At 38.7% G+C, this 27,202-nt stretch overlaps 1 protein-coding gene across 4 annotated transcripts in view; it reads right to left on the bottom strand.

The window, feature by feature from the left end:
* Positions 1–45: 45 nt before the first annotated feature.
* The window catches only part of LOC137172174 (zinc finger protein 385C-like), a 78,219-nt gene continuing 51,062 nt past the window's right edge, over positions 46–27,202 (bottom strand). For 3 of the 4 annotated variants that reach the window (XM_067576462.1, XM_067576463.1, XM_067576466.1), the window contains 7 exons: positions 11,915–12,069; positions 9,738–9,845; positions 5,513–5,708; positions 3,012–3,386; positions 2,639–2,841; positions 2,259–2,357; positions 46–1,519 (listed from right to left, as the gene is read on the bottom strand). In XM_067576462.1, coding sequence (XP_067432563.1) covers positions 1,289–1,519; positions 2,259–2,357; positions 2,639–2,841; positions 3,012–3,386; positions 5,513–5,708; positions 9,738–9,845; positions 11,915–12,069 — 1,367 coding nt within the window. In that variant the 3' untranslated portion in view covers positions 46–1,288. The remainder of the gene's footprint in view (positions 1,520–2,258; positions 2,358–2,638; positions 2,842–3,011; positions 3,387–5,512; positions 5,709–9,737; positions 9,846–11,914; positions 12,070–27,202) is intronic. The other variant, XM_067576464.1, reaches the window with a different exon arrangement.

The raw sequence follows: 27,202 nt of genomic DNA, 5'->3' as shown, positions 1-27,202 counted from the left end.
AGAAGAAACTCATTTTTCAATACTAAAAAAACAACCACAACGCTGTAAAAAAAACAGTACTATTTATAGGTTCATATAGAATACAGTATCCACATTTTTAGCACATTATAATTTACATTATTGCAATTGATGCACAGTTACACAAGTCATTAATTTTACCAGGTGACACTTCAAAAATACATATTGCTTAGGATGATTCAGCACAATCAGGTGGGAGGGAGATTTCCTAAATTGAAAGAACATACTCTTTTAATACAACTCTATAAAAAATGACAGGTTTCATAACATCAAAGACACAGTAAATACTTGTGGATAAATCATCTTGATTTTGGGAAACAACAAACATCAGCCTGCCTCTTCATATTGCACAAACAGCATCAAGATGTGCAAAAAATCAAAACCTATTCATCTCACCAACACCTGCAGAGTTTATTTTAATGGCTCATGTCAACAAAATAAAAAGTTTCCACTTTTATAACTTTAAATTAATTCATTGTAAGCATTAGATGTGGTTAATATTCTTGGCATCATATTAGGGTGGTGGTTGATTGTCACCTCATTAGATAGAGAGAGAAAGACAGACAGAAACAGACACAGAGGGAAAAAAATAAATGTTATAAAGTAAAGGCATCCACTAAATACGTTATAAAGTAAAGGCATCCACATCTGACAATGGCTGATATCTGTTGAGATGTTCTTTGTTTTTATAAGAGGGGTTCTATGGTATATGGATGTAGCCAGTTTCATGGGTGAGTAACACAGTCTGGATTTACTTGATTTAGAAGTGATTATGGAAACTAAAGCAGAAATGAAGTTTTGTATTTGTTCTCCCAGAGAAAGCTCTCAAGTTGAAAAAAAAATGTTGGCAACAAACACTTAGTAACATTTACACACCCTAGTGTATTTGTCTATTATAGCCTTATAAATAAAACTAAAAGATACTTGTCATTATGGCTTCCAGAGGGGTCCAGACCCCAGGGAAAATGCACTCAACAGTTTGTCGAGAGGAAACAGCTGAACGATGCTCCTTCCATTTTGAGGGTGAGACTCTGGTCAGTCAGCGCTGAAATCTCAATCCACACCAGGGGATTGTGCATACTGTTCTCATGACCTGAACATGCCAAACTTGACATGCTTACAGTATATGCTGCTCGTTCGTTGTCGCTGCATTGAGTCCTGGTGTCACTCAGGGGGTCCCATGCTTTGTCCTCACCATGCTAAACTCCTCTCCTAGTCCAGCTTTGGCTATAGGTTAGGTCCACTTTTGGGTCCTCTCGCTCACTCAATGCTAGTAAGGAGAGAAGATAATAGGTGTATGTGTGGCCCTCAGAGGTCCTGGGGCAGGCCTGAAGAGTGTGGGGCTGATCAGGGGACCCTGGATGATGGCTGTGGGACCCTGCGGCAGGCGTAGTGCCAGCGGTCCAGATGCCATAGTGCACAAGGCAGCTGGATTGAGAGGGCTGGTCAGGAACCCTGCCGGCAGGGCCTTAGACAGCTGCTTCTGCAGGGCCACTTTAGTCTGAAACAGAAGAAGAGTCATATTCAAAATCTAAAAAATGCATTTAAAGCTATAAGAAGTTCAAATTGTTCACACAGTAAATATGAAAATAAACTACAAAAAAGAGTAGATCTCACAAAAGATCTACTCCATCTCTCTTTTTTTATGATACTATAAAGGCTGTTCATTCTTTATTTATATTGTAAACTTGAGGTAACTAATAAGCTTAATTCTGAAGCTTCTCAAAGCTTGAGTTAAAACAAAGCACTCATTTCAAAGTAGCACATCTTTTTCACATAACATACTGAAGCGCTCTGATCATTTGTATTTACCACTTGGCATCTATAGGACTTGCAAATACGGTACCAGGTGCCACTCACCGCTTATCATTTGCATCTACTGAGTATGTGTATATCTTGTTTGTATAGTGTTCTATGTTAATGACTATGTGCTATGGGAAACGCAAATGAGAGCAGTCAAATGTAGTCCAGGTGTTCCTCCTGTGGGGACATAAATCTGTTTACAGATTACCCTTATGGCAACAAAAAGCAATTCCCCATAATTTAAATAATTGAATTTTAGGGTGAAGACTTGGTTTAAGGTTAAGGCTTAGGGTTAGGCTGAGGTCAGGGTAAGGATTAGGGTTAGTCAAGTAGTGGTTATGGTTAGGGTAAGTCTCCAGTAAATGAATATAAGTCAGTGTAATGTCCTCTGAAGTGATGGAAACACGATTGTGTGTGTGTGTGTGAGATATTCTTACCGCTAACACAGCACTAGGCTGTAGTTTATTATAGGGGGTGAACTTCGCTTTGACAGGCTTCCCGGCCAAGCGCTCTTTGTGTCTCCTGCTGTTCATGTGCTAAAAGGGGACAAGGATATGCAGTGATTCAGTCACGACAGCTTAAAGTAACAAACCACAGAGCCAAACAGTTGGGTAGTTTATCTTGTAGAATACTAAGGTTAGACTTTTTTTTTATATTAGTGGGGGATTTTTATAAAAAGTAACTGCCTTTATCAAAAAAATGTACGGATAATGTTATATCATCCTACAAGATACAAATAAGTATCAAGCCAGTTCTTTCATGATACAGGGAGTCCTAATGCCAGACCCAGAGGAGGATGAGCAGAAGTCCCGCCCACCTGTTTCAGCTGTGTCTCGGAGTTGACGGACACCTGGCACAGTTCACAGTGAAAGGGCTGGCTGCTCACACCCACAACCGCTCTGGTCTTGCTGCCCATTCGCTGCTTAATCCGGCAGGCCAGTCTGGGCGATGACGTCATCTTGACCCTGCGTTGTGACTGGCTGCTGTTCTCACCATCCAGCATCTGTTTGTGCTTAGAGCCTGATTCAGCCAATCAGAGAAGGAGGGACAAATGTCAGAATTATTGGTAACACCATGATAAGCTATTCGGTCAAGGATCAAATACCAAGTGGCTTACAAGAGTTAACTATAGTTAACTCTTGTTAACTATAGTTAACTCTTGTAGTACATATTAATATTTTAGTACATACCACTACAGTGAGCTTCCAACTGGGAGCTGGAATTAACCGTCACTTTGCACGTGGGACAGTGAAGATTTTGTTTTTTGTTGCCCTTGGCCTCCTTAGCCTCCTCCCCCTTCACCTCCTCTTCCTCACCTCTAGTGGAGCTCCCCTGAGGTTCAGGGTGTGGCGCTGAGCTGGGGCCCGGGCTGCAGCCCTCCAACGGTGGACCATCTGAAGTTAAATCAGAAAGCTGAGAGCTAGGGGAGAATTGCAGGGACATCTGAGGAGAGTGGGGTGAGGAGGAGTCTGTGGATGAAGACTGTGAGGGAGGAGTGGGTGCCAGTGAACTCCCCTGGCCATTTTCTAGTTGTTGTTGAGCAGGTTGGGAAGAGGTGCTTGGGCCTGAGCACAGATATATAAAGACAGATATAAAATGTATGATAATACATGAATTCTATACAATCAAGGTATATATTTTCTTGATTAATGCAATCCTTCAACAAGAGAGATGTGACCTCTTTTCCTTTTCTTTTCTTTTCTTATCAGTCTTTTTGTCCGACCTGTCATTTTTTCCCTTTCTTCTACTAATCTTATCACACCATATTATTCGTTTTCCTCATCCTATTATACATACTTTTTTTTTTTTTGCTCTATCATGTCTCTTTAATTTTCATATCTTTTCTGTGTTTTTTTCTGCCTCTCAATCATTCTTCCTCTGTCTCTCTGTCATTTGTTTGCTGCTTCTGCTGAAGCTCCCTCTGTCACATCAATCAACAACCATGGCAACCACTGGATGTAACAAGCTTATCATTATGTGGATGGAGGGAAATTGATAGGTACTGGAATAAAATGGGGGTGGGGGAGAATCAAGGAATCAATAATGAAAAGGGAAGCTAGACAGAGTATAAAAAAGAAGATGGTGAATTTTTTAGTCACGCAGAATGAGAAGTTTAAAGACAAATGACTGAAAGGGAGTAAATAGAGCATAGTCATTACATCAGCTTTTTTGTCGGCAATGTTGTTGAAGAATCAACAGCTATAGTATAACATCAAGAAAATAAAAGGGATCCAGGGTTGTAACCACTTTTAAGGACACTGATGTCATTTCTTCAGTATTTTGTCTGTGAAATTGGGGACTATAACAAACTGGAGTGCAATTACATCTACAATAGAAAGATACACATGGTGGATTTTATAGCTAGATACCAATATTACAATTAAAGGTAAAAGGTTATGTAATGTACATAATAAGGACAGTGAGGATATATCCAAGCACAGCTTCATGTTTGTGCATATATATGTTGCTTCAGTTTAAACTGCAATCTTAAGGAGACCTGGTCCGCAGATATTTATTTCCAGAATAACTTCAAAGACCAAAGTGTTCACCAAAATACCAAAGTACCAAAGCAACCTGCCAAACTAATTTCAAATCAATTTATCATTAGAGCTTGAACAATGGCTTGTTTAACTGAATGACCAGAAATAAATCTACAAACATTTGAGTTGTTTAATCAAGCAAAGAATCCAGGAAATGTGTTTCTGTGTTGTTCATGAACTTACAATGGGCATTTTTCATCTAATCTCATAAACTATTTATCAAAAAAATACTTAACAGATTAATTGGTGGTGAAAATAAGTCAGTTGCCGCCCTACATGTCTTTTGGAACCAAGACACAAATTCCTGCTCATTTCCTCCTCTGACTGGCTACATACACACATCACTTAGACAAAAGCACATTTATAAAAATATAAAGTTAATGGTTTATTCTACAAGAATTACTACAACTTTGAAATTCTAACATCTACACTTGTGGTGAGGTTTTAAAAATAATGTTGCTAATAGAAAGATATTTGTGTAAATTAGTGTGCATCTGCTATGCTATTTGTTTTAGCCATTGCTGATGGCTACAGGCCTCTGTGAGTATATGCATAGCAGTGTTTGGCCTCGATTGACCTTGATTCAAGTGGCTTTATGCAGTTTTACACCACTGATGCCCAAACTCTTCATACACAGTGAGCAACCTCTGTCCTCAGCAATATGGGCTACTCTTTCTCCACTTCGCCACTCTTTTAATCTACTGCTGCTTAATCTGTTTGGGCATCAAAACACAGAGGCTCCCACGGCTTCTACTTGTGGAACTTTTTCCGTAACTGTCCACAGCCGATGACATGACCATTAGCAAAATCACAACACATTTAAGTAAAAAGAAAAGGGAACTTCAAGTGGGAGTTGTGTTGCGCCACTGTTGATTTGCAAGCATCAAACTCAAAGAAAGAAACACCATTACATCACTTTTCAGGTGGCATCTCTATTTAAGTTCTTTAAGGCCTCTCATCTTGCAGAATGTATTTGCTTGACTGGAGTAATTACCCATCTGACAAAGCCAATGATAGCAGGACAGGTAATAGCTGGTAATTAGCTATCTGAGTGGCAGCTACCAAGCTTTAGTGCTTACGTCTCTCCAATTACCACTAATTACTCAGAAGATGGAGAGAAGGGCGCCTATAAAGAAAAGAAAGATTTATACCTGTTATATCTTTTAAATTTGAGTCTGCTGGCACTGCTCCTCCTCCTCCTCCCATCATCCCCCTCTCTTTCTCTCTGTCTCTGTCTTTCCCTGTTGTGGATGGACTGTGTCCGTTTTTCTGGCGATGCCTCTGGGTCTCCAAGGCCTTCAGCTTGCGAGCATGTTTGTGACCCTTGTAGTGGGCCTCTGCCTGGGTCTGGCCATGACACACACACACACACACACAAATATGCACACATGAGCTGAGCAAGCAGAGAGGAGAGTCAGTGTAAAGTGCATGAGCAGAATCACTGACATGATTGTATTAGTGAAGGACAGCATGAAATCAGTAAACTGTAATCTTTCCATCTGTTCCATCTCTTTGGCTTCACATGCTTCCGTGGAGTTGAGGAAAAATTATGCGAGTGAGCATTTGACTTGGAGGAAAAGTAACATCAACATTGTGATCATCATCGCCATGTCGTGCACAAATGAGCATCAGTTGGACTCATGGCATCTCATGACCATCCTCTGAGCTCATTGGCTCGTCCTTACACTGATTCACTCTGACACAAAATGGCCCGTGTCCGTTATGCTGAAATGACCTCTGAGCCTTCCTTTGTGAGATAAAACAATTTTGTAGCAGTGTGACAACAAATACATGCAGATTTGGGATCGCAAAATGGCTCTTAATGGCTGTAGATAAAGCAAGACGTGCTCTACAAAGGAAGATCAGTTTACAGCAAGTAGAAGTGCACCAACAGTGAAACAAAACAACTGAAGCAAAACACATTTATCTTCTAATCCACACACACATTAATATTTCTGTACAACATTGACATTTTATATGCACTAATTAGTTTTAGGAGACACAAACAGCAAAAAAAGAAAACATTTTGTTTATTATTTTCTCTGATTTTGTATGACAATATACAATATGCTTACACAATATTTTCTATGACAACTTAGCAAACTCCATCTGCGGATGAAGACGGTGAGAAGCAGTTGAAACCTCAAGTAAAAGCTAGTAAGTGACCACTGAGTTAAGGTTTTTTTTTTTAAATTAAAATTAATTAAATAATTATATTTCATAAATTAAATCTAACGTATTCCTACTATTATTATGTATGACTGACTGAGACAAAAGCATTACTGCTATGAGTCTTTCTGAGAAAAAAATGCAAATTTACCTTTTTGTCATGTCAAGAATGAAATAATTTTTTAACTCTTTTAACAGAGGAAGAAATAAATTTACTACTACCTCCTCTTGGAGAAAAGTTCAAATAGCTTTAGCAACTTAAGAAAACTATCCAAGACATAAAGTGTACAGAACAAGATGAAGTTTTAAATGATAGGTTTTGGTGATATTTTATTTATTTCTTACATTTAGCAAATTCCATGAAAAGACCAAAACAAACAATGGATACTAAAATGTTTGACTGTGTACCAAAGGTCTGATATATCTTACTTCATTGTTGTCTAAAAAATTATTAAAAATACATCAGTGAGCCTAACTGTTGCACTGGATGACAAGTCATTTCATTACGAAGAACATGGGCACTGTAGTTTATTTTAAATCACCTCCACATATACCATGCTGTTGCTGTAAATACTCACTACAGCGCAAATGTGTATTAATCCGCCACTAAAAATAGTCCCCAACAAATGGTATATTTACTCCTGTTTAAGTAACATTTGCAAAAAATGACAGTGCCCAGCTGTTTCGTTATTAAGCCCTTTTTAAAAATGAAACTACATATGGTACTTGTGACACATTTTTAAATATTTACATTGTCAGTTATTGTTGGCCACAGAGAAGGTAGGGAAGATGGACGAACTAATGCATAACGGTTCTGGTCTTTTCATGGGATTTGTTAACAATTCAAAAATATTCATTACCTAACCTAACAACATAACCAGTCTTATTCTTTAAGAACATATTAGTGCCTTTCTGTGTATGAAAGACACATGTGCACTTCCTAGACAAACAGAGTCTGAGTTAGGAGCAGTGTAAAAAGACATAAGATAATTTGTCATTGCTCAAATTATCCATACAAGTTTTCAGTACAGCCTCTGATTAGGCAGATTCAAACCTGTAGCGTGTAGAGGTGATCTTTTAGTGACTGTTCATAGAGTGAAGTCGTCCCATCAACACTTTGCCAAAAGCTTGGCCTGCTACACAAACAGAAAGGGCACCACAGTGGGTAGAAGTGTGTGGTGGGGAATACAGGGCTGGACAAAGGGTGTACGACCCCTTTGGCTACGTTGAATGTCAGTGCACACTGACCATTCAGCGTGATTTTCAACTGACTCAGAGAGATGAATCTGCTCCCATTTGCATACTATCTGGCATGCCAGTGTAGTATGAGTATGTTCCACCATAGTAACTTGTTAAAGAAAAACACGTGGAATAAGTGTCCCAGGATGGCAAAACAAATATCCTCAGTAAAGACACCTGAAGGAGACTGTCAGCACTGTATGGCCTCTGTTCACCTTGATTCAAGCGGCTTTATGCAGTCTTTACACCACTGATGCCCAAACTCTTCATACACAGTGAGCAACCTCTGTCCTCCACAAAAGGGAAGCAAAATCAGAATGTTGCATGTGATCCTTCAAGCTTGAATCGTTCATGCTTTTTCAGTGAGTTTAGCAGTCTTAAAGGAATATTTTGGAAATTTTCTGGTCTATTTCTTTTTTATACACACTGGTCATGTACTGTAGTATATAAATTTTCATAGTCATCCATCTGTATCCTCGTACTGGACACACATCTTCAGCTGTTCTTCTATTAGCGACAAATCCACATCCTCATCCAGTAGCTTTTTTGTGTAGCTAACAGATATTTGTTTACTGCTCCTTCCACACTGGTTTAGCTTGCTAATAGCTTGCATGTTTAGCACACCTACTCATAAGGTGCAATGGCCCCCGAGAAAAAGAAAATAACTAGAAAGTGTAATATGTCTTCATGAGACCAACCTAGGGAACCTTTCTCAAAATGCCTGTCAAGGCCAATGAGACTTTTGCAAGCAGGGCTACAAGAAGACCCTGTGCTGTCTCTTGTCCTCAATCTAAACTGCACTTCCAATGACCCAGAAGGTATTAAGGGGCTGATTTGTGTTGTAAGCTCTAGGGTTAATGGCTTCAATGTACTGGTTGAACTGTGTTGAACTCTGGATGGGAAGCTGAAGCTTCATGTCCAATATGAAAAATAAGGGTGGATGGATATGAAAACCAAACCTACTGTATCTACACAAGCAGTGAGCATAAAACAGACATAGACTTCAAATATTCTGAACTATTCCTTTAATCGATTTTCTTTGTGGAGTGCAAATTCCAGCCGGTCAGTTCTGCCCCTTGTTGGGACCTGGTACCTGCCTGCAACCTGGCATCCACCTCCCGGGTCAACCAGCACTCTCATCTCAGCTGCAGGTAGCACAGAGGGAGGAGGAGAGAGCCTGTTAGCTAGCAAACAGACTCCCAAAAACATCACTGTTCGTTCAAAAGTAAAGAGCAGAGAGAGAGAGAGAGGGAGAGAGAGAGACAGATGAGGAAGCAAAGTAATATAATGGGCTTGAGCCAGTGTCCTGCTTCCTTCAAGTTTCACAATTCACACAAAGAAGAGTCATTGTCATTCCACCAGGTTCCTCCTAACAATATAAATGCAAATACCGTATGTATAAACGAACTCCATAGGAATGGGAGCCAAATGAATATGAATGGGGAGGTGTGATAAGGAGGAAAAAAAGCAACAGAACTAGCTGACTGGTTTCCTCTCAGAACCTACTGAGTGAGCAGAAAAATGGAAGAGGTAGAAATATACTGATTGGACTGATAAGAAGAAAAACCTGCTTCAAGGTTGTTTTTAGACCAATGGGATGCAAAAATATTAAATGTGTGATATGTATGTTGACTGAAGGGTGAACTTTAGATAAATACATCACTTGTCAATAAATCTGTATTTTAAATAATGAACTCTCATCTTTGTTCAGAAATACCTGCTTTCAGCAAACATCAAGATAGTAAAGTGAGATAATGTTGATTTATCATTCCTTTCACTTTATCATATTAAATATGCATCGCAGGTTGATGACTAATGACTATATTCTGCAGAAAAACAAACAGGCAGATAAGAGCTGAAGGGGTCAAAGGTAGTTTTCCCACTTTCATGCAGTGAATTAACAATAAATCCTGTCTTTGAGCTTTTGTCAAGAGGAAAACTCTAACATACATAAAACACTACACTTACGGTGGAGTTGAAGCGCAGGTGACAGATGTTACAGGAGATGATGGGTTTCTTCTTGGGTGGAGCTACACCAAAGGTGTGATTGATCACTGCCTTCTGCACCGGATCCATCTGCACACACACACACACATAAACACACATAAACGCACACACATTGGCAAAATAAAGTTAGTGATACAGAGAGTAGTGTAAACATGCAATATGAGTAAGACAGTTTCCCCATAAAGACACAACTATCTGTCCCAATATTCCCTCAAATCCACAAAGTCATTTCTGCACTAATATGAAGAACAATATCAGTGGAAAATCACTGCAGACCCTTCACACCCTGAATATAACCTGTTCCAACTTCTCCCCTCTGGTACAGAACACTGTACGCCAAAACCACCTGACACAGGAACAGCTTCTTTCCTCTCGCCATCACCCTGATGAACAGTAAACTTGGCCGCTATGCATTAACCCTGCAATGTAATTCCCACTGTACCTATAAATCACATATATTTATTTTAGTTTAAAATATAAAATGTATAATAGCATGTCATTCAATACTGTAAATTTGAGCAGGCTGTATATACTGTACATAAGCATCTACTGTATGTATATATAGTAACTTATCACTTTTTTTACCCACACAATATTTAACTCAGCACTCTTCACACCTTTGCACTATTTGTATCCTGTTTACAGTTTACAGAAACAGTTTCACCTGTATATAGACATTGTATGTTGTCGTCCACTTGTTGTTTCTATATCTATGTATCTATTTTTTCACCCATTTGCTTGTACATAAGAGTGATATATTTATGTTTAATTATGTCTGTATGGCTTGTTGTCCTTGTGCATCTTTCTGAAGATTGTTGTGTTTAAGTACATTGAGAGCTAATAGAAACCAGGGTCAAATTCCTTGTATGCGTGAACATACTTGGCTAATAAATCTGATTCTGATTCTGGTTGGAAAATTGCTGTGATGTTTTATTTAATTCATTTATTTAAATCAAGCCCTGCTGTGTTTGAGTAGTAAGTTTGAGCACTTTGCAAAATTAAGATAGAAAAGAAAAGTGTGTGTGAAACATTAACTAATATTTCCTATACCAAAAGTAAAAGGACTATAAATCATGTTGTTCAAGAATATGTGCAACACTTATATTTTAAGCAGAATACTTGTAACTGTTCACATAACCTGTTGGGGCATGTTTTAACCTCATCTTCTTAAATGGTCTTAATTACATACAATGGCTTACAATATGCTGTCATATTGTTTCTCTGGTGGGATAGCATGGAGTTAATTTTTATCTTAATTATTAGATTTATGCATAGACCTTAAAGAGTGCAGATGTACAACACAAATCCATACCACCACCATATTTCAGGTGAGTGAGGAACATTTTGTCAGTGTTGATTTGATTGATGAGTGACGCTAATTTTCTGAAGAAAGAAGCCTAAAAAAGAAGAAATTTTGCTCAGAAACAACCATTGAATTAATTGTTGCTGTGTGATGTTACAGAAAGTGTGGATTTTTGTAGTCAAGAGAGATTTGTTTGACACTTTAATATCTACTCAGACAGAAATCAAAACTCTATGCTACATGATGCTTAACTTTTGAAGAATCACATTTATTTTTAACAGTGTAAAGAGTGAATGCAGACTGAGTATATTTATCACAGTAAAAGATTTTATTATAATTACAGTCCTGAATTCAATTTTAAACATTTTCTGATGACTGTTCATGTTTTTTAATCTCTACGGTGCAGCTGTGTTTTTTGAGTCATATTTTTAGCTTTAGGTGTCAGACAGGAATCTTCTCTCAGCTTCCCACATGCCGGATACATTTAGCACTTTCCCTTGACTTGTTTTATTAGGAGTTAATGCTAAATGGAGACTGTGAAAGTCTGCTGCTTTATCATTTAGAGCCAGACAAAATGTGTGTGCATGTGGGAGAAAAGTGTTTGGGATTTGGCTCGATCATATTTTTGCACCTGATTCAAGCAATTAAATGTTTAGTACCTGCCAATATAGAGACGTGTTGCGATATTTATATGCACTTACCTATATTTATATTTGTTTACTAACTCGCTTTGAGTTTGGAGAAAACATTTTGAGGTTCTGGTTGGTGCTGAAATCTCTGAGTGTCCATTGTAGCTTCATGTCTGCATATGGGAAATGTGATATTTGTGTCTCACCGTGTTGAAATTGGGGAAAAGGCTGAGCGGAGAGGAGCTGTTGATCCTGAGCGGCAGGAAGTGCTCCAGGTGGGCATGAGTCTGCGGCTGGAGGGGGGGACCTGGCAGAGGCAGGGAGCCCAGGAGCGGGTGGACCTGGCTCTGGGACAGCGCACCTACAGCAGGGAGGATCATATTTGAGTAAACATATCAGCAAGAGAACTGTTTGTTTTTTTTTGTTTGTTTTTGTTAACTCTAACTCCTGCTTCATAACAGTAAGATTTAAAACACATTTGTGGATTTATGGAGAGATAGAAATGTCACCCTTTTTCATTTTAGGCCACTGAAGCTGCTCATCCTTACACACACAGTAGGAGTTTAGCACACGGCGTATGAGATCAGTGAATGATTCACGCAAAGCTTTAATGACTTCAGTAGTAGCAGAGAATAAATGATGAGAGGCTTTGTGTGGCCTTTCCCTGCTTTATTAGTCCGTAGTTGATCTTGACAAATATCGCTGGCCTTTAAACACAGAACTGGTGTGTGTTTTTGTTATTTCTCTTGGCCGGCAAATGGGTTTGTTAGCATGAAGAGAAAATGGTAATGGGCTGAGGTTTGAGGCCTAAAGAGACTGACAGAATATGTATATTAATGTTTCACATACATGTTTTTTGCTCTTTAATGTCACCTTTCCCTTTTATCAGTTTTCTATCTTCTTGCATACATTACTTTACCTCTACAGCCTTTTTTTTAATATGAATCCCACAGCAAATTTAGCATCACATTATGCTTTGAAATTTCCTTTCACATGACCTCTCTCGTCTCATCACTTCATTTTGTTTGGCCTAAATGCTTTCAGACTGCTCATGCTTTAAAGAGTACTGCGGCATTGACCTTTGTCTAGACCCAAAGTAAACATTAGAGTGCTCGCATTAAAATGCACAATGCCTGTATGCTGAAAGTCCCGAGGTTGGAAAGAGTAAAAGGTTATGTGTAAATGAAAACCGAAGTTAAAATGAATGTCAATAAGTAATAGATCTGCTTCTCCTTTATGTCTGCATGTTGTGTTTGTCTTAATCAAACTAAACAGGAAACCAGGATTATATTTCTGTTTCTTATACATTATAGTATCAAGTGTTTGTTGTATTTTTTTTCATCTGAAAGACAGAGCTTGCCTTCGTATGGAATAAAAATTTGTAGTTCGTTAAAGGACCAGTGAGGACCAGGATTTAGTGCCATCTAGCAGTGAGGTTGCAGATTGCAACCAACTGTTAACCCCTCCCATCCCAAGTGTGTAGGGGAACCTACGGTGGCTGTGAAACTCGTGAAAGGCCCTCTCTAGAGCCAGTGTTTGGGTTCTCCATTCTGGGCTACTGTAGAAACATGGCAGTGTAACATGGCGGGATGACCCACTCCCTGTGTAGATATAAAGGGTTCATTCTAAGGTAACGAAAACACAATTATTCTTATTTTCATGGGATTATACACCAATGAACTAATGAAAACATATTTATGAATATTCCATTATTCCATTTCTGCCAATATTTCTTCCAATAGATCCCCCTAAATCTTACACACTTGTCCTTTGAAGTGGAGTGGAGGTTTGGCCTTGGTGGGATGGAAAATGTCAAGAGAAGCTTGATGAGACGGCTGAAGGGAGTATTGGCTGGTAGGTGGAGCCTGGTGCGGAGAAAAACTGAATGAAATTGACTGACGAAGCCAGAAGTATTAACATACCAGATGATGACTGAAGGAGGGATAAAGAGAGAGATGACTCTTTTTTTTTTAGCTTAGATATGTGATGAACCTATTGGCTTTTTAAACAAAAGGAAACAGTGACCATGTTGTTAACTTGTGTATTTTTTTGTATTGATTGTTCTTTTTATTCATTTCTGTATTTTTCTGTATTTATTAATATTAGCTGCTGCCTGAATGCCTCAGGGACATGAAAGCTTTACTCTACTCTAATTATTAAAATGATTTTATTCCATGAAAGATATTGAATGACATTATGAAATAAATGGCAATTACTAAAAAATATAGCATAAGAAATGGTTGCTTTATATAATACCAAAACAGCAATTATAATAAAGCGTCTCTCATTTTTCATGAAGACTTAGACATTCTTCTTAAAGTCTATGGTTGTTACAGAAAAGCACAGCACTAAGAAACCAATTTTCCATAATTTTCTGCTTCTTTCACCTCTGGATTTTAGGTTTTTAACTCTGAGGATGAGGCAGGTTTGAAAGCTCTTGAGCATTTGCATGTTTTTACTGATCTGGCCCCTTATTCAAAATGGTTTTTAAAGCCTGAGTGGAACACAGAGACAGAGCAGAGGAATGGGAAGGGAAAAGAAAAACAACCTTTTCAGAGTCAAAATAATTGTATGAGCAGTTCTGTGGAGTAAATTATTAACACAGGCGCACGATTTTCAGCGTCAAATACAAAGTAATTAGAGACCTGGTGTCTAGCATAGGCCTAGACCTCTTATAACACAAAATAAAGCAGCAACAGTGGGTGAAACATACCACAGTTTGCCCTGTTTTATCATCACCTGAAGCTTCAAATACTGCAGGGTAGTTTTTTTTCTGGCAAAACAATATCTGAACAAATACCTAAATTTTGGACCATTCACAAAAAGGGTATCTAAAATAAAGAATTAAAAATTTAAAATGTACTTTCTGGGAATCAATTCTGAGAAGAACAAATACAAGACTTAATTCCCTCATCTGCTCCATATACAGACCAATCAAATAACACTAGTGAGGGATTAACCTCAGACCAGCACTGCTACACAGTCGCCAAATTAGAGAGAAACTAAACTGAACTAGGGCTGCAACGATTCATTGATTAGTTTGGTCTGTAAAATGTTCATCAATTCATGGATTAGTTTGGTCTGTAAAATGTCAAAAAAATGGTGAAAAATGTCAATCACTGTTCCCCAAAGCCTAACACGATGTCCTCATGTGACCAACAGTCCACAACCCACAGATATTTAGTTTACTATCAAAGAAACCAGAAAATATTCACATATGAGAAGCTGGAATCAGAGGAATTTCCTTCTTAAAAAATGACTCAAAATGATTAATCAATTATAAAAATAGTTGGTAATTAATTTAACACTTAATCAACTAATCTTTGCAGATCTAAATTGAACAGACCAAAACTGCATGTCTGCAACACCAAAAAATGAACAACAAATCAAATGAATTTCTATTCGATTCAAAGCCATAAAAACTAGAGGCAGATGTGTCCAAACACACACAGACAAAGAGATACAGAGAAAAGAAAAATTAAAAAAAGAAAGATTACACAACAGTTGAGGCAAAGACAGATATCACATCCTCTTAATCAAATATATGTTGGATCATTTGTTGTCTTGCTTTAGCACTGCTTATTCGGTGATTTCCAGTCACTCCAGTATACCATGCACTATTTAGATTATACTTGGAAATGAGAGGGGTGATTTGATCTGCTTATTACTCTTATTTCATCCTGCGTGTGTAACGTGCAGCCCGGATCCCTCGGCAACACACACATAAGTAACAAGTGTTTACTGACTTGATTTTGTTTTTGATGAATTCCAATTTTATTTAAATGTTCCACCAGGACTGCTCATCTACCGAATGATAATGATAAACTAATGAAGTGCATTGAATTGCGTCACGATAGAGAAGCGAGAAATGAGAGAAAGTGGAAGAGAGACAGCGAGAGACAACCACAGGCAGATGAGAGACAGTTTTTTTTTTACCTCTCTGCTAGGCCGCTGTGCTTAATCTGCCTGTCAGTATGACTTTTGGGGACATTGATTCCCTCTCCGACACAAATCTGAAATTGATCTCATTAATCTCCTACGCATAAATTCACAAAACACAGCAGGGCGAGACGTTTAATTAACTGCATTTTGCACTGAACAAACTAGAAACCGCCATCAACTATGAGAATTTGTGCAACATCAGGCGACAAGAGGAATATGCTTTTGACAGGACTGTCCCTTTCAAGTGAGGTACCCATCTCGTTTGCACAAAAGCTTCATTCCAGCGAATCTGACAAGATGGACTAAAGCTGTGGTTATACTTGTTTCATCCAGTCATGCTGGGAATGTGTTAACCAGCAGGCCTTGATTAGTTTTTATAAATAGCAGCTCATCACTGTAGAATTTCATGAACTCATACTGTGCCCATAACCAAAAATAAAAAGGTTGAGTGAAAGGATTTAGTAAATCATGTAAGATAGAAAATGACCTCACATACAAGGAAATACACAGCATTAGTCTGTAGCTGTGCCAGTGGTGCTTTGAGCTAAATGTCAGCTTATTGATGTTTGCCACGTTTATGTTTTGTGTGATAAAATTTGCTAATTAGCACTACACACAAAATGCAGATGAGGCTGATGGGAATGTTCTGCATATATTTGGTCAGAAAACCAAAGTATTGGACAAATTCAAATTTTGACCTCATGAATTTTAACCTGACAAGTCAAGGAATAAGTCAAAACTTTGACCTGCTGGTGGTGCTACATTACAAATCGGGAGATCTCCAAAGTCATTAGGATTCACCCTCTGGGGATCATGAATATCTGGTCTATACCGAACAGCAACTACCAAGGCTTGAGGCTGAAGCTAATGCGAAGATACCTTAAAGTGCAATGCCACTGATGGCTGTTAGATGCTGGCTCCAAAAAACCCCTGGCTCAGATTGACTCCCATTCAATTTCCCTCTAGAAATACTGAGTAAATCATTTTTTTCAACGAGTCATTATGGTCTAAATTGCTAAATTCGAGCCCTCAGTGGTCATTTTGGAAATGAAATGCAACTCTGGGCTTCAAACTGGCTCCAGTGCAAACCAATGGATGAAATCTAATCTCACTACGTCCATCTTTATATACAGCCTATGGTCTAGACTTAAATATCTCATCAACTATTAGATGGATTATCTAATATATATCAAAGTGGTGGACTGATCAAAATTGCCATCCCGCCAGTGCTTAACAACAAAACTATTACAAAAATGAGCAGGGAGTTGGTCACGTCACTTTAAATATCACTACACTTTGCAACTATAAATGTTATTCAACACATTAGAATGAGCCAGCTCCTGCTCGCTAATCTGCATTCACTTTCTTTTTTATGCAGGAAACTAGCTTCTTCAAAGAGGCTGGGAGTGTAGGTCACAGCAGCCAACCTTCCTGTATTGAGAAGGGATGAAAGATTATGAGCTGGAGAAATTACAGCACCGTTAAAAAAAGAACTGGGGGGAAAAGCTTAATCTCTATTATTTCCAAGATTAGTCTCTGGGTGACTCAACATCACAGCAATCACAGAGGGAGAGAAATGGCTTCTTTTCATGAAGAGCGGAAAGAAAGGGGGGATGAGAAGCTTTCATAGCGGCGAATCAGAGCAAAAGCATCAGAGGAAAGGCTGCTTTGGCACTTTTCATGGTGAATGCATTTCCCTGGGATCATCTGTCTGAGCCGGGCTCTCTGTCTTCAGTCTGAACCAACATGGCGGTACAGAGGCACGCTCTCATTTCCGACACTTACCGACATCCCCTGATGAGCTACCTCTGTGTGGTGTTAATGCTTTGTGACATTAACAAAAGAATTAGGGATCTTTCAGAATTTTACTGCATTTAATGTGGAAAACATCCAGCATTTTACCACAATAATACGTTAAATGAATTATGCATCTCTGGAGAACGAATTAAACATGGAGGCAGTGACAGACACCAGAGCTGATGTTGTTTGGGTGAATCTATAGCAGGACAAAATGCAGATGGAAAACCAGACTAATATGCTCCTGTGAGGATAGTTTTCACATGACTTTACATTAGTGCAGGTGATATATGTTATGGTTTTGGTGTTCTAGTGAATATTTATGTCACCAGGATGGTGTATGAGGGATTGACTCAAAATAAACTACAGTGTGTGTAGAACAATAGAGCTCTATGGCACAAAGGACTGAGCTATACTAGACTTTGGTTACACAGACAATGCTTCAGCTCATTGTAAATCCAACAATGAGCTGATCTGTTGGTTTTGGCAGCAACCGAAATTTTAATAACAAGACAGCTATAGTGGAGTTAAAAAAAGACTTTAAGGTTTCCAGTTGATGAAATGTTGCAGTGGTGCAGGCTTGTGTTGAGCTGAAAATGAATTCACATCAGGTCCAATACGATCTGTGTTTATGGGCCTGATCAGAACTTTAAATTGCATGTTTTTGCTTTTGGAAACCACTAATCTGGGAATATGTTTATATAATATCTGGTGTTGACCCGAGGGACACACATCGTAAATCTGAGTCTTGTGCTAATATCAATATAATGATCTGTGAAGTTGGTTGCAGTAAACACTTACACAAACCCTAAAATAAACCCATAAAAACACGTTATATTATATTACTCACTCTTGTTAATACTTTACATGTATAAAAACATTTACTATATATGACAGAATGCATATTTTGAGCATTAGTTGTATTGTATCACCACAGCTGGTTACATATCAACATCCATGCAATCATAGAAAAAACAAACTCGACATTAAATATGAATGTAAGAATTGCATCGCTAATTATCTTTAAATATACTGCTATGATGACCTATGTTATATTTATGAGCTGCTTCCTTTTGGCCCAACTTCTTCCTCTCAGCTGCTTTTAATGCATGAAATAAAACCTCCATAAGTGACTGCTGCACAGTGCAGTGGTGCATATTAAAAAAAATCCCACTCACTCTATCTTTAACCAACAGTAATCTTTCGATTTGCATTTACTCCATAATGGCGTGAAGCACACAGCTTTTCTGAGTCATAAAACAGAAGTGGTTAGTGCACTGTGCTTTTGCAGTAATGATGATGCCATTCATTGCTTACACAACAGGCAGAGAACTAGGCATTTATGATGAGTTCTGGGGGATGAATTAGCATCCATTAAAACTGCCATTGACAGCTCCGCTAAGCTCTCTCCACTGGAAACAAAAAGGTGGAGAGTCAAGGCCTAATTTCCATGATGGCTTAATATGCTGCCCCCACCTTGCACTATGTGGTCTTTAAATAAATCATCTTTATTGTGACAAAACACATTTAGGCCACGACTGGCAGCCAACAGGCAAATTCTCCCGCTGGCTGTCACTGTCTATTTAAACTCATACAGCCGCAGCTGGCAGAACCAGCGGCTTCGTGAGAATTTCTACCTGCGGGGCACCATCCAGCCCAGATCAGGCTCCCCGCGGTAATCTGTCCTAGTTTCAACTGGAGCACTGTGGGCCCATTTTCACCCCAGGGTCCATAAACTGCTATTGAATGTGTTCAAGGTGAAATCCAGGACTAGTGTCCGCTGGTCAAAGAAAAATCACGGGATACTGTGATTACCCTGGACACAGGACACAAGCTACAGCGGCTTTTGTTATCCGCACAGCAGAATTAAAGCAAAAACAATCAAGAGAGTCAGAATTGATCAGGTTTCTACAGTCTCACTAGCCAGGCTGCAGGCACAAAACAGCAGATCGGCGAGCAAATGCAATGAATATCTCTAGTCTACACATGATTAGTGCAAGACAACACAAAGACATTTGACCAGAACTCTCAAGGAGGCAGCCAGCATAGTTTCCATAAGCAATCGTATTCACAATATCTGGTAGTGTAATGTTTATACTGGCACCAAATGATGTAAACTAACTGTTCTGTCCAGTAGATTAAGAATGCAAAATGTTTGGTATTTAAAGCAACATTTGAGTTATTCCCACTATGATCTCTGTCTTGTTTATGTACAGAAAAATGTGTCTTCTGAAAGCAGGTAAACACCAAATGAATTTTAATGCAATGATGTACTCTGTACCGATGTGCCGTTCTGATGAGTTTTTGCATCGTGGCCATAAAGGATAAACTAACAATATAGCTGATCTGCAGGGAAATGAGCATGAATACACTATTAGTGCTGCTCAGATAGAGCAGTGTTTTTCTTTTACAGAGCTCCTGCCCCTCCATAGCGTTCTGCACGTTTGTATCAAGCACACTTAAAATAAACTGCCACCATCTGCTTGAACTGAGATAAGCCCGAATCCATCAGACCTGCTGAACGGCAGCCGGCAGATGTGCAGCACACATTTATTGATATTTAAAGTCTGTCTGTAGCTTTATACGCCCCATGAACTTAGTAATTAGCAGCTTTCTGTCTCGATGCTCTTCTCTGAGCTGCGGTGAAGCTGGCAGCCTGCATGGCGGAGTTAGTTTGAAGGATTCAGAGATGAGAATCACGGGATCTCTGCTTACTGGTGCGTCTTGAAAGATGTTTATCAGGGCTACATTAAAGAAGACAAGCTAGTACATTCATTACTGAGGTCTTTCTGGTGCTCTTTCTTGTTAACACTGCTCACTAAAGAAAAGCAACAATGTATTTAATATTTTATTGAAAACATTTGATCCTACAGTGCTAATAGCATCATGTTTGTTGAAACACAGATCTGAAGGAATATGCCAAAGGCTGCAAGGGTAAAAGAAGCACTTCTACTTGAATCTTAAAAGTATTTTGAGCAGCTTTATTATACACTAACCTTATCATGCAAACATCTTGACAGTGTATTACATGAATCCAAATGGAGAGCAGTACTTCAATTTGCAGTCAACATTTTTCGGGCAATGTCATGTCTCCTGGCTGCTGCATATTTCAGCCGGTTTTGCATTTTCTGCTTGATTCTCAAGGCACGTCGCCGGATTTGGAAGCACAATATTTTCATTCATGTCAGCATTTCAGCAAATACCAAAACGTGAAAGCTTTTTGCTGACAGATTGTGTAGCTTGAATGTGTGTGTGTGTGTGTCCGTGTGTTCACATGTGTATATGAAACTGAAGCCTGTGCAACATTTGAGCCATTTAGGAGTTTCTGTAACAGTTGACCTCAGTCGTTTGTCACCACTTGAAAGAGAGATTAATTCCTTAAGAAAACTTTAGAAAATGTCCCCAGTCAGCAATCGCTCATGTACAGTAGCCAGCAGGAGGTAGAAATACTGCAAAGACAACTTCATGCATGTCAAGAGTATAGCTATAGCACCTTTCCCCTGAGAGAAGGTTTCAGAGGAAGAGCGAACAACTCCTGTTTGAAGGACAGGGAAGGTGCATCAGTGCCAGTGTCCTCAAGTGTCCTTCCTTCACTGGTGGTGACACAGAAAAAACTCCTTCCAACAGAACAAATTGTCATTTTGCCACAGAGTGCTATATCCATTTATCTTTGTTGTTTAACTGTTTATACTTTCCTCATATGACAGAACTGTGTCCCACAAGAACACCAAATGAAAACTAAACAGAAATGTGATACTGCAGGACTCTTTAACTGTGTAAAACGTTCTGATTCACTTTACATCATTCCTGTAGCTTGGATGTGTTCCGTACATGTCATGCCAATCTGCCCATTAGATTTTGTTAGTTTTTGTACACAATTTTAGGCCTTTATGTGCCATGAATATTCACAGTAAATTTCATGGAAATTTGGCCTTAGGAGCAAAATGTTGAGAGGGAAACTTGGATCAGTTGGTGGTGTTATATGAAAAGGTCAAAATCAGCAAGAATCATTTTCAAGGCACAGTGAATATTCATATTAAATTTCATGGCAATCTGACCAGCAGTTGTTTATATATCCTCCTCTGGACCAAAGTGTTGGACAGGCTGACCAACCAACAGGTTGACAGACATCAGGGACTTTAAAATAAGCCCGTGTGCACTATTACTGTACAAGGTCAGGTATAGTAGAATGTATGCTAAATCATACACTGAGAATTTAGAGAAACTGGACAGAAACCATGCAAAAATGACACAAGATTAGATATAGAAAAGCGAGCTCGAGGCTGGAGCTGTCTGGGCAGGTAGCATCATACAGTCTGATGGCTATAACGCCTGAGACAACCCATCTTGCACCTTGAAGAGATGGAGATGATTGTTTAGAGTTTAATTTATCCTCCCTTCTGTTTCTAACTCTACTGCTCTGTTATTCTAATGCTGTACAGGCTCAGCCTTTTTTATTTTAATCAGTTTATTCATCCTAACACTGACGCTGGCTCTCCAGAATAGTGCACAGGCCACTGTTGGAGCATGTTAAGAAGTCTCTTAAGGTTCATTTAGCCATCAGCTTGGTATAACAGCTGGTATCCAGGTGTTTGTTATTGTGTCATGTAGCACATTTAATTAATTGCTGTGTTAATACTGTCACTATAACCACATTACTGATCCCAACAACAGAAACTGTTGTCTAGCCTTCACTTTTTAAATGTTTATATTTATAGTTTTAAAATAAAACCACTAGAACACTCTAAATGTCTTTGACCAGTTTGTCGTCCATATTGGTCACAGCAAATGGAACCACTATCCATTAAACAGCTGTCATATTGATCATATGTCTGTTGTTAGAAATTTTTTGCCAAAAGAGATATCTAATGAAGTTTCAAACATGGATGGATTTCATAAAAAAGGTCCCTTAGATTTTGCAGGATCAGTCTCTCTTGTACATTGCCTCTTTATTGTCACATGTCCAGTTTAATTTATTTGCATCCCCAAGGTATTTAAGGTTGCACTGTCTTTGCCTCTTTACACTTAGTAACAGACATCAGTGGTTTCTTTCACAGTTGGAAATCCATTACAGGCTGTCACGGGCCATGTGACTGACCTCTAGAAGGAGACAGGTAGGAGCAGGGCAGGTAAAAGTGGTCAGAGTGATAAGGGAAGCAGGCCCTGGGTCTAATTAATCTTCCCTGTCTTAATTCTTCCCCAGTGCTTTCCCTGGCTACCAAAAAAACTCCTACAAACAATCTCTCCAGACTTCAGATTTTTCTTTAATCACATTGGACACACAGCAGGTGATGTAATCTGTAATAATAACCTCACTGTGCTCCCAAAAACAGTCCAACATGGCCTCCACAGACCCCTGAGATCACCCTCTCTCAGTCCAAGTGGTAATGGTCTTTTTTTTAACCTTTAATTATTCAGGGGAGTTCAATGTTCTCTTTTTCAGGAACGCCCTGATCACATTTACACAGTTACACATTCATACCTGGAAGCTGCCCAGTACAACCACAGTCTGATCCGCTGGCCACTGAGCAGCTCCACTAGAGCAGTTGGTGTTAAGGAACTTGCTCAAGGGCACCACAGTGGTGGTAATGAGGGAGGGGCTGTTTCTTCACTTTCCCCACCCAGACTCATCCTGCCAGTCTGGGGGATGGAACTGGCAGTCAAAAACTCGCTTCTCTAACTATAGCCACCACTGCCCCATGGTCTGATGCTGAACTGTGCCAAATTTGTGGGTACCACATATCTCGAGGCTGCTCTTAATCTGGAATATAAGAGAAATCTGCGGCATGTGTCTAAACCATTAAAATGACTTAATGTGTTGGTCTTGGCGTGCAATCCGTTCGCCAGGGTATATTTGGAAAAATGTTGTCCTCATTTTGATGAAAGATGTGACGGACTCTAAGCTCCTACATGTACAGCTAGAAGTTTTATGTGATTTTGAAGAGAATATCATTGCGTAAATCTTCATCTTTTAACTACTTTTGATGTTTTTAAGTCAATTAATGGCACTATTGAGATGCTTAGTACAGATTTACAGACATAAACCCCATCTATAAATAAAATCATTATTATTATTATTATCTCATTATGTTAAATCTGATTAAGAAAAAGAAAACTACAATTAAAGACTAATCATGTCTTTCAAGATGACGCCTTCTAAACATAGTTGCCAGTAAATAAGAATCTTGGCCTCGCTGTGTGCGGTGTTGCACTTGCCTGTTTGGTGTGACAGAAGTGTGACTGTTGTGACTGTACAATGACATCACATTCATATTCTCTATAAGTTATGGTTAAGCCACCAAAGGCAGTAATGTGTGTGTGTTCATACTTGTGTCAATCAGGATGAAGGGACTTAAATCTGGGAACAAAACCCAAGTCCCCACAAGTGTATTTATTATGGTTAGTGGTAGCATTGGGGTTGCAGTAGGCTTTCAGGAAAAACTGTAAGTCACTGTAACATCCTCCTGTGTCTGTGTCTGTGGTTGCGTGTGTGTGTGTGTGTGTGTGTGTGTGTGTGTGTGTGTGTGTGTGTGTGTGTCTGAACTCCCACAGTCATTACCAGTCAGCTTAATCAAACTCACACTGTCAACACTCAACAATGACTGATTGGGCCTGTCAGTCTCTGTTAGCAGGGCTCAAGTAAAGGAGGGCAGGGTTTGATGCAGCCTCTACTGCAGCCTAAGATTTAGCACAACCCAAAACAATTTAAACAGCATGCCACATTTATCTATACAGATTGTATGCATATGGTATTCAAACGAGTTCCCGTGATCGATACATTTTGTGAAATGAGCGCGATGCGTCACATCATCATTTCATATTAAAGGGGACATATCATGCTTTTTGTGATTTTCACATTTTCAGTCATTTATATACTATTATGATGTAGGATGTCTGTGTTAAACATAGTCCAAGTTCCAAAAGTGAGGTGAACATATGTAAAATTTCTCCCTTAAAGTCAACAGCCCAGAAACTGCCGTCCATTCTGTAGTCTTTATTGCTAAGGTTGTTCCATGGGCTGTTTGTGTGGTCCACTCATGGTTCAGATCAAACATGTACGGATGTATTTGAGAAGTTAAGTAAAGAATGAAAGAAATAGGTCAAATCTGACTATTACTGTTTGTTTACATAGGCCCCAGAGCTGGGGGAAGCTTCCAGTGGCTGGCCAACCAGAACATAGTGAGCTCATGGGGAGGGGGGCCTTAAAGAGACAGGAACTAAAACGGCCTGTTTCAAACAGAGGCAGAACTGAAGGGCTGCATAAAGGACCTGTATAAGATAAATAAGGAATTTTTAAACTGCTAATCATGCAAAGATATTCCAATAGAGACCCTGAAAATAATTATATTTTCTATTTCTCTATATTTTTTCTATATTTTCTATCTGAGCAGCCTGGAAATGTGCATGACACGTCCCCTTTATTTCTCTTGTTACCTTTGACCCAAATGTTCTTTAACATACAGTATCTGCTTAGTCATTTTTTCTCAAGACAACAGGAGAAAACTGGCATGTCTAACTATTACTCACATATGAAATCTGTAAAAATAAGATAGTGTGTGTTATTGTCAAATATTGTTGTTTTTGTCCAATAGGTGAATTTTGACTTTGTTTGGACTATACTTTTATACAAGCTGGTACATTCACTGACACAAATACATGTCTGAAATCAATTTGGGATGTCATATTGTATTCCATCCGCACTGATTCGTAAACTTGCCTTCTCATTGGTGATGGGTGTCTCAAATACTGCTGTGGCACAAAGAAATTAAAACAATCTCACCGACACGAGGCGTCGAGTCAAAGTACAGCAGCCTAATTAAATTTGTTCACTACGATAATCTGCACGATCAGTATTGCAATTAAAACCATACTGCGCCATACTCATTACCCCACGATTAGAATAATGATTCATTAACGCTGCTGGATGGTGAATGTGAGCCCCAACAGGAAAATTAATGGCCCCATCTAGACTGACTCATGAACTTTTGTCTCCTCACACATTTTAAAAAAAACTTTTCCACAACAAGAAAACAAGGATTTGTTTATTCTATCTCTTTCCATCCCAACAGAACATAGATTATTGTCACAGAGCTAATATGATGGGTCATTATGACTCAAATGCTATAGGTTTCTAGCAGATTATTAGAGTAGAAATTAAGTCAGTAATCATGCCAGAAATCTCTACAATACATTAATTATTTCTACTGTATTCCAAAATTTTACCCTGTTGCACTCCTACTACTACTTCCTCCTATAACAGTGAAAGAGTTAATATGGATACTGCATTTAACAAGATAATGACTTTATGTAAAATGTTTTTCAGTAGGTTTGTACTTTTGCCTGGCTAGAACTGAACACAAAATGTCCAAAAATCTGATAGCTATTGACTGATATAATAAGAAAAATGCTGCTTTTAATTTTCAACTGTGAAATATTTAATCACTTTGCATAAGATGATCAAAAATAAATAAACATGTTTTAAGAGAGCAGTTATGTTTCTAGGAGGAAGATTTCTAACTGAGGTAAAAGCTGAAATAAGAGATGAAGAATGTAAACTGTTGTATAAAAGATAAGGGACATCTGACTGTCTGATTTGGCAGAAAGCAGAAGATACGTCAGCACACACAATGGAGAGCATCCATTGCGGTAAGTGTTACCTGCAGTAGCTTATTTTAGGCTGATCAGGGAATTGTCATGACAGTAGTGAGCAACAGAAAACATGTAGGAGGGGAAACACGGGGCTGACAACTAAACTGAAAACTAAAGGCGACAATTTGGCCCAAAGCTCTGGAATAAATTATCTGGCAATGTCAGAATTAATTTGTCAACATTTGAACCTTTTTTAACTTTTAAACCTTCAGTATTTAATCATTTCAACATGTTTTCTTGTTCTGTCTTGTAGATTTTGTTGTGATTGTGATTTTACAAGTTTTACAAGTCTTACACTTGTCATCCTCTGTTTTATTGTATTACCTGGTTTGTTTTATCATATCAACATGTTTGCTTTGTTTTTCACCATCCATACAGCAATTTGGAATCATACCTTTTTCAAAACATTTCATACCACTGAGGGTAGGATACACAGAAACACAACCTTCAGTGTATGTTATTATTACACTATTGTGCTCCTGGTTTTATCACGTTTCTTAAAGCAAAACACTGACAAGGGAGTGCCAACAATGCCAGAGTAACTTCTCCAGTTTCTGCTGTGCAACATCCTATTTTACATCCGTTGATTTTAAACAAAAGACAGCAAGCGTGGAAACATGTTCTTCACTCTGAGATTTTCACCCATTGTCACATCTCTTGCATGTTACAGAGAAAGAGATTTATATACATAAGCTGTCACTGCAGCTCTTGACGAGGGGTGCAGGGGTGGGGACAGCTGCAGCATGGCCACCAGGCAAAACTCTACAGTTATCTCCTCTCCAACTGTTTCCCTTTGATCTTCCTAATCTGCCATTTAAAGAAGAAAGCGCCCAGAGCTGCCACACAGACACTTCTTAGTATTTCCATCTAGGCATATACTGCACTGTGTGAATGTGTGGATAAGCTACTGGAGTATATTGCAAAATGCAAAATGTATACAACTTAATTTTAAACCTGCGCTTTAGGTTAACTGTGAGAGGAGAAATGCTATTTCCTTATCATTTCATCAAGATTATACTAACTTTTGACTCAATATTAATTGAAAATTAAAATCATAAACATATACATATTAAACTCTTGTCTATGTATGTAGAGGTCAAACTGAG

The sequence above is a fragment of the Thunnus thynnus genome, chromosome 20, assembly GCF_963924715.1.
Source record: "Thunnus thynnus chromosome 20, fThuThy2.1, whole genome shotgun sequence".
Classification (NCBI taxonomy): Eukaryota; Metazoa; Chordata; class Actinopteri; order Scombriformes; family Scombridae; genus Thunnus; species Thunnus thynnus.
Note: the sequence above shows the minus strand (reverse complement) of the source record. Positions and strands in the feature narration are given on the sequence as shown.